Source organism: Alexandromys fortis, unplaced genomic scaffold (genome assembly GCF_014885135.2).
Source record: "Alexandromys fortis isolate MF-2015 unplaced genomic scaffold, M_Fortis_MF-2015_v1.1 scaffold_78, whole genome shotgun sequence".
In the NCBI taxonomy this organism is placed as follows: domain Eukaryota; kingdom Metazoa; phylum Chordata; class Mammalia; order Rodentia; family Cricetidae; genus Alexandromys; species Alexandromys fortis.
Window position 1 is genome coordinate 5,621,590 of NW_026067977.1, and position 8,401 is coordinate 5,629,990.

Below are 8,401 nucleotides of genomic sequence, written 5' to 3' on the forward strand. Positions count from 1 at the left end.
CCCTGTAAGGCATTTTCTTATTGGGTTATAATAAATAGCTATATTTATCAGACTGGGATGAAAACCTGCTAGCTATCTGATGGAGAAGGGTCATCTGTCTTTTGGTTAAGGTCATTTGTCTATCTGTTGCTTCCATTGGTTAATTAATAAAGAAACTGCTTGGCCTTTGATAGGACAGAAAATTAGGTAGGTGGAGTAGACAGAACAGAATTCTGGGAGAAAGAAAGCCGAGTCAGGCAGACACCATGTTCTTCCTCTGAGAGGAAGTGACAGCTGATTGGTCCAGAAAGAGCTCTGTTTTGCTGACAAAAGCTCGGTATATGGTGCTGAGATTGCTTGCCTGACAGAAGAGCAAACAAAACATGTTAGGTTTTTCATGCCGTATGTGTAGCACTTCATATCTCCATTATTTAAATGAAGATAAGTAAAGACCTCCAGTTGACACTAGCTAACAGTGACAATTATTCTAGTATACTGATTTGTTTCCTGTGAAATGAGTGTCCTACCGATAGAACAGAAGGGCAGATCAGGTGAAAGTGAAATCAAAAGTTCAGAAAGGAACAAAAGCATCCATTACCACTGCTCATCTGTGAGAAGGGAAGCTTCTCAGTCATCCTCTCATGGTTGGTGGGAAAGGCAGACAGCTCTCTCTCTGTTGATGGTATCAGACTCTCCAGAGTAGCAGCATCTTGGGGAGGATGCGATAAAAATGTCTCTTTGGGCATCTGAACCATGAGGCTGGACAGAGTCTGATCCAGAACATCCTCCTCAGCAATATAGGTGTATGGACAGTATTCTCGGGTCCTCGAGTAGATGTTGGCATTGTCATAACAATCTGAACAGATCACCCGGGTACCAGTGCCACCTAATAAGATGGGAAAGAACCCACATGCCTTTCTGTTAAGGTAGAGTTTTGTCATAATCAACTTTCTTCTACAGTTGTAACGTTTACTACACACTTACTTTATAAACCAGGTGAGATTTCAAGGTCCTTATGCAAATTAACTCACTTTTTCCTTACAGCATCCCCATGGAGCAGATACAGTTCTCTCCCCACTACTGAGAGTTACGACAGGAGGAAGAGCCGAAATGTGCACCTAGGCATCCTGGCTTCAGAGCCCATGCTCTTGAATTCTAATGTTAAATCTCTGTCAAGCCTGCAGAGACTAAACTCCAACTCTGGGCTTTAAGACAGTCCTAAACCTGTGCTCTGAGACACAGCTTGGCTTGAGCAAACGAAAGCATGGCATGAGAGCCCATGTTACTTTTATGAGTCAATCAACAGTAACTTCTCACATTATCCCTAGTCAAATCCACCTTCCTGGGTCTGTCACCTTCTACAGAAGTGAGGGGGAAGGGCAAGAAGAGGCTCTAGTCACTTTACTAGGGGACTTTGAAGTTCTCCATTATAGGCTGAGAGTCATATTTTACTCAGTATCTACCTGTCAGGAGGAGAATCTAATGTCCTTTGGATGCTATCTGAAGGATGCTCATCTCTAAAAGGGCAAGAAACACTTGGAAAGAGTTTCTAAAACATCCTCTTCTTGTGATGACAGAGAGTGTCCTTCAATTCCTGTTTAAGGGTAACGTGTTTTGTTTTTAAGATGGCCTCCTCTGGTTAAGACTTTAAAGTCAATTTTCATTCCATGTTGCATGAAGTTAAATGTTCTAAGTATTTTACCTTAAAATATTGCCTCAGGCTAATGAGAAAACTATACAATGAACAATAAACCCACTAGAACAGGCTGAAAGAGTAACTACGAACAGTAAAGTGCCTACCGTCAGTGCCTTTGTGTATGTATCCGTTGGCAGGAGGCATAAGTTGCTGATGACTGCCTGCCTCAGAGTTGCTGTAGCCTTCCTGTGGTTCAGACAGTGTTCCTTGGGAAGACAAATAGCTGGGAATGTCTGCAGGCAAATTAAGCTCCTCTGTAAAGAGACATCTGTAACTCTCAAACTCAGGCAGTTGAAGTCAACATTCAGAAGGCAATTTTATAAATATGTTCTACTTTGACACTGTCCTGGAAAACGGTATGGACTTGGGACCCCAATAGCTCATCATATTCCCTTAGCATAATTTTTTTAAACTAATGTTCTTCTCAGAGTTTCATTTTAGAAGTATGACTTGGTTTGCCTAATGTACAGGCTGTAGGTTCACTCCCAGAATTACCAGTGGGGGGTTGGGGGGTGAGCGGTTAACAAAAGGAAAAACAAAAAACTAAACATTAAAATCTTATCTACAGCTACACTTTAACAATCTCTCTACATGGCTCACTTCTCTTGCAGACCCTGGGTAAAAGACCTAGTCACACACAAGGGTTCAACTCTCCCCTAAAACAAACTATGGTGGAAATGAACCTTAGGCTCTATAGAAAGATATATATATATATCAGCTAGGCATGGTTCACCACACCTGTAATACCATGCCAGCACACAGGAGGTGGAAGCAGAGGATCACTGCAAACTCAAGGTCAGTCTGTAGTTCCAGGTCAGCCAGGGCCATACACTGAGATCCTCTCAAAAGAAAAGAACAAACTCGGCACGGTGGTGCACACCTTTAATCCCAACACTCTGGAGGCAGAGGCTAGTAGATCTCTGAGTTTAAGGCCAGCCTGGTCTAGAGATCAAGTGATGATAGCCAGGGATACACAAAGAAAACCTGTCTCAAAAAATCAAAAGACCAAAACAACAAAAAACCCACAAGAACAAGGAAACCATGCCTGTAATACAATTTTAAAAGCTAAATTTAGGGGGAGGTATATATAGTATATACAAATTCTTACAAATTTTTCCCCAGATAGGTTATTTTCATCAGAAAAAGTTCCTTACATCTATTAGCAAGTAATCAATCACAGTACTCAGCTTTTTTATTTTTTACTAAACCCCACAATCCTAAGAATACGCCATGTGTCATCTGGGTGCCACTTACCTGTATTTGTGATACTGTAGTCTTCATTTTTCCTTCTCATATGATAAATAACAATGACCCAGATCAAAGAAGTGCCGACGACACAGCAGACCACAACAATGATGACAATGCCAACTGTGGTCCAACCATCATCCTCATGTCCAATGCTATTCTGAGAAGAGTCGCAATTGGGGGATGAAATGACATTTAAGTAAATATGTCCTCGTTCTGTCCCAAGGGTATTAGACATTATGCAGGTATATTTTCCAGCATCTTCTAGCCCAGCATCTACAATGATGAGAAGCTGATTGGCTGCAGCAAAGAAGTGTCGTTCTGTAACTAAGAGCGGCCCATCATCTTTGGTCCAGTTGAGGCGAGGAGCAGGACTCCCTCCAGCTATGCACTGCAATACTGCCGTTTCACCTCGAGTGACGGTCTTGTCCTCCAGAGGTCTAACAAACGAGGGTGTCTCTAATAGGAAGTTAAAAATACCAAGTTAGGAAATTGATACCCTAAGACTATTAGGAATATGATGACATATGTGGTTTTATGAAGATTAACAGTTAATGTTTCAGAAACACAAAAGCCTCAAAAAAGAAAAAAATCTAATTATGAACTGGTTATGATGATGCATGGCTGTAAACCCTCTACTCAGGAGGCCAAAGCAAAAGGATTACAAGTTTACAGCCATTTCAGCAAATTAGCAAGACCTATCTCTAAGAGAAAGAAAAGCAGGGTTGGGATGCTAGCTCAATACAGCAATGGCCTGGCACACACAAGCCAGGACTACTAGCCATTAGTGCTGGGATTTCTACTGTTTTTAAGACAAGTTATCAACATAACCAAGCTCTTGATCCTTCTGCCTCAGCCCTCAAGTTAACACACTTCTTTTAAAGGTTTTTTAACAGTCAGATCAGAGTGGCTCACCTATAACACATAGTGAGTTCTCAGGGGTTATAGAGTTTTCCTGGGCTATGGGGGTAGTGGGGGAGAAGGAGGAAGAGATGACCCCACAAAACTTTGTATCTAAGAAAACAGAGACCTGAACTGCCTTGGATTCAAGGCATACGTTAAAAAACATGTTTTAGCCAGGTAGAAGTGGTGTATACCATTAATCCCAGCACTTAGGAGGTAGGAGGAGGCAGATCTCTTTGATCAGCCTGGTCTACAGAGTATGTTCCAGGACAATCAAGGCTACACAGAGAAACCCTGTCTCAAAAAAAAAAAAAAGAAACAAAAAACAAAAAAACAAAAACAAAACAACAAAAAACAACAACAACAACAACACAAAGTTAAAAAAAAAATCACATCAAAACCTCCAAGCAGCTCTCAGAGGCTCCAGTAAAGCAGTGGTCCTGACAAAGAAAGCATACCTAACACAGTGAGTGAGGCATTTGCTGAGAGGCCGCCTGCGATATTCTGTGCCATGCAGCTGTAGATGCCCATGTCTTCTATCTTCACGTTGGCAATGAAGAAGACATCATCCTCGGGCATGACATGCATTCGTCTTTCTCGGGCTGCAGGAAAGTCAGTACCACCATCTTTCTGCCAGGAAATCTGAGGTGCAGGGTGCCCTTCTGCAGCACATTCTAATCTGGCCATGGCACCAGTGCGAATGGTTAGATCCATAGGAGTTTTTAGAAAAGACGGCATCTCTGTTCAAAAAAAATTGCAGAGAAAGTAGGCAAAAAAAAAAAAAAAAAAAAAAAAAAAAAAAAAAAGCACGCACAAGCACAGAAATCTAATAATCTAACAGGTGAAATTCTGATGTAAAATGCTTCATTTCTTTGAGAAAACATTCTCTGGACTGCCAATGAACCCAGCTTCTAAAAGCATCTTTCTCACCAGCACCTGAGTGTGTGGAGCACAGTAGCACAGTACTTCTAGAGTACACACCATGCCTAGTGACCATGCCGATGAGAAGGAAGTCAGACAGTCAAAATCTTTCCTGAATGTCAATTCAGAACTTGATATTTAATACTACTCTTTCACTTAGAAAGTTAAATGAGACTTCCCAATCTAATATTAACAAGTGTGAAGAGAACCATGGGGTTTTTTGTTTGTTTGGTTAGTTTTAATTTTGCTTTAAAAAATCTAATTTAAGGGGGCTGGAGAGATGGCTCAGCAGTTAAGAGCACTGGCTGCTCTTCCAGAGGTCCTGAGTTCAATTCCCAGGAACCATATGGTGACTCACAACCAACCATCCATAATAAGATATGGTGCCATCTTCTGGCCTGCAGACAGACATACAGACAGAACACTATATATAATAAATAAATATTTTTTAAAAATCTCATTTAAGAAACACTGGAGCAGGGTTCAGAGCTGGAGAGTTAGCTCAGTAGTTAAGAGCACTTGTAGGACTTGGGCTCAATTCCCAGCACCCAGATGGCAGTTCACAACTGTCTGTTACTTTAATCTCAGGAGATCCAATGCTGTCTTCAGGCCTTCATGGCCATCAGGCATGCACGTGGTACAGACATACATGAAGGCAAACCACTCACACACATAAAATAATAAAATAAAATCTTTTTTAAAAAGCTAGAAATTCAAAAAAGAAACAGGAACAGGACACAAGTATATCTTTTGGTTGCTCACAGCCTAAAATGCTGTAGTTACTCAGTCTCATAGACAATAAACCAAGTTGCTTTGGAAAACTTTTCTTATAACCACTAGGAGAGCTTTATTTTCAAAATCATTAAGGCCATATCGGAGAACTACAGAGATGTTCTAAACACTCTTGAGTATAGAGGACACAGCTAGCATATTAGAAAAGAATTCATGGTTTTCAAAGAATTGTGGTTTTGGAAAGAAAATGAAGACCATCAAAAGAATGTCTTCAGGAGAAACAGAAGTAGGAGTAAAGCGTCTCCTAGGTCAGGTACAGGACAGCAGGTAGGGGGGTAACCCAAAAGTCCACCCCTGCCATATGCCACAACCAAGAGAAAATGAGAGTCCCCTCCAAATGTGGGGTGTGACCTAATTTTCTTGGTCAAGTGACTTATAATTTAGGTGTAAAAAGTACTTCAAAGTATATTTGCCCATCAGCATGGCCATATAGGCCAGACAGTCATAGCATATATTCCAGAATTATACAAATAAGCAAAAGAGAAAGTATTTCAAAAGTCAAGTAGCACAATTCCTTACCATTCACAGTCAGTTTGGCTTTCTGTGAATAATTAGAGCCAAAGTGATTAGTGACAATACACTGGTATTTCCCTTCATCTGTGAAGTTCACATTGAAGAGGTGCAGGACACTAGTGTATTCCAGAGCTTCTTCAGCCTGCTGCCGATAGCGAACAAAATTCTCAATATCCACGTCATAGAGAATTTCACTGTCCTTGCGCCACACAGTAGACATGGGCGAATCACTGCTGCTCACCGCAGTGCACGTCAGAGTCACATTAGCACCTCGCAAAGCAACTGTGCTTTCAGGATGTGTCCTCATCTGAGGCTTCAGAAAATCATCTAAAGGGAATAAATGCAAGTGGCCAAGTCAGTTATTTTTACTTCAGATTCAATTTTAAAACAAATACTGTAAAACTAAAAGCTTCATTCACAGGGGTTAAGATTGAAGGAGACTATAAAGAGCTTAAATCCCTTGTTGTTGGTTTTTTATTTGCTTTTTCAATAATTTATTTATTTATATATTTCATTTTGATTTTCCAAGACAGGGTTTCTCTGTAGCTTTGGAGCCTGTCCTGGAACTATAATTTATTTATTTTTATTTTGTTTGCATTGGTACTTTGCCTGCCTGTATATATGTGTGAAGGTGTCATATCTTGGAGTTATAGTCAGTTGTTAGCTGCCATGGTAGGTGCCGGGAATTGAACCTGGGTCCTCAGGAAGAGTAGTCAGTGCTCTTAACTGCTGAGCCATCTCTCCAATCCTATCTAATCCCTTGTTTAAGGTGAGAAAAGTAAACTCCAGTTAAACAGTTTGTTCAAAGGCATTAGGCAGTGACAGAAGGTGGGCTGGAACCCAGGTTCTGGATGTCAGCATCCAGTACTCTTTCTACCATCCCTCAGGACTCTTAGATGCTTACTATCCATTTCCTAAGCATTACCAATGAGTGGGGACAGATGTGGAGAAAAACCTTATGTAAGAATTTCAAGGTAAATTCTAATTCTACCATACCATGTATGTACACACAATATGATATTTATGTTCCATATATAATGATACATATACAAAATGTTTATGATAACCATCATCATTTCTGTATAATACAGAAAATGGACACAGAAACTTACTTTTTCAAGGCAACTACTAATAAATACATGACTTGAAAGTACTTTGTACATAGCCTTGACATTAAATAGTGAAGAATTCAAACAGGATAAATGCACAAGTGAAAACTGGTTTAGGACTGGTGAGTGCACTATGGATTCATAAATAACAACATTATGGATTCAGAGAAGCTGCTACAGAAATCCTGAACCAGTATCTTTGCCATGTAACATTCCATCGTGCCTTCAAAGGTGTACGTGGAATAGTAGAAAACATATGGTATGAGGCAGACCGGTGGCACACACCACTAATCTCAGCCCTTGTGAAGCAGAGGCAGGCAAATGTCTGAGTTCCAGGCCAAGCTGGTTTGGTCTGCATAGTGAATTCGAGACCAGACAGAGTTACATAGTGAAACCCTGTCTCAAAAACATATAGTATGCCTTACATTTAAAACTAAGTAAAATTCAAAGTATGACAGTGTAAGTAGAATTCAATCCACTGTAAAGAAGATTTAATTATTAAAAAAAAAAAACTTTCCAAGTTGAGAAAAAAAATAAAAATTTATTCTTGAAATCATAAATGTTACATTCAGGACATACTGTCTGAACATACTGTCTATGACTGTCTCTACTGCTCTACTGTCTCAAAGATATGCTGTCACTTTGAGCCCTAAGAAATTGCATAAAGGGACTCGAGAGCAGTTAACAAGAGCAGTTAAGAACACCAGGCATTGCCGGGCGGTGGTGGCGCACGCCTTTAATCCCAGCACTTAGGAGGCAGAAGCAGGCGGATCTCTGTGAGTTCGAGACCAGCCTGGTCTACAAGAGCTAGTTCCAGGACAGGCTCCAAAACCACAGAGAAACCCTGTCTCGAAAAAACGCAAAAAAAAAAAAAAAGGAAAAGAAAAAAAGAACACCAGGTATTCTTGCAAAGGACCCAGGTTCAGCTTCTAGCATATCAGAGCTAACAACCTTCTGCAACTCCAGTTGTGGAGGATGTGATGTCCTCTTATGGCCTCCTGGGCACTGCACACACATAGTGCACAGACATGCATGCAGGCAAAACACCTACATACATAAAATATAGATGAATTAAAAAAAAGAAGAAGAAAAAAAATTGTATTTGGGGCAGGGAAATGTCTCAGTGGGTAAGAGTTTCCATCAAGCCTAATGACATGATCCCTCAACACTCCCAGTGGAAGGAGAGGACTGACTATCCCAAGTTGTCTGTCCTTTTACCAAAAACTGCATCCAAAAAATGAAA

At 40.5% G+C, this 8,401-nt stretch overlaps 1 protein-coding gene across 3 annotated transcripts in view; it reads right to left on the reverse strand.

Annotated features, from left to right (window-relative positions):
• Positions 1–8,401, reverse strand: part of Lrig2 (leucine rich repeats and immunoglobulin like domains 2) — a 47,440-nt gene that overhangs the window by 5,095 nt on the left and 33,944 nt on the right. For 2 of the 3 annotated variants that reach the window (XM_050157540.1, XM_050157538.1), the window contains 5 exons: positions 6,056–6,376; positions 4,282–4,563; positions 2,930–3,379; positions 1,780–1,929; positions 578–865 (listed from right to left, as the gene is read on the reverse strand). In XM_050157540.1, coding sequence (XP_050013497.1) covers positions 578–865; positions 1,780–1,929; positions 2,930–3,379; positions 4,282–4,563; positions 6,056–6,376 — 1,491 coding nt within the window. The remainder of the gene's footprint in view (positions 1–577; positions 866–1,779; positions 1,930–2,929; positions 3,380–4,281; positions 4,564–6,055; positions 6,377–8,401) is intronic. The other variant, XM_050157539.1, reaches the window with a different exon arrangement.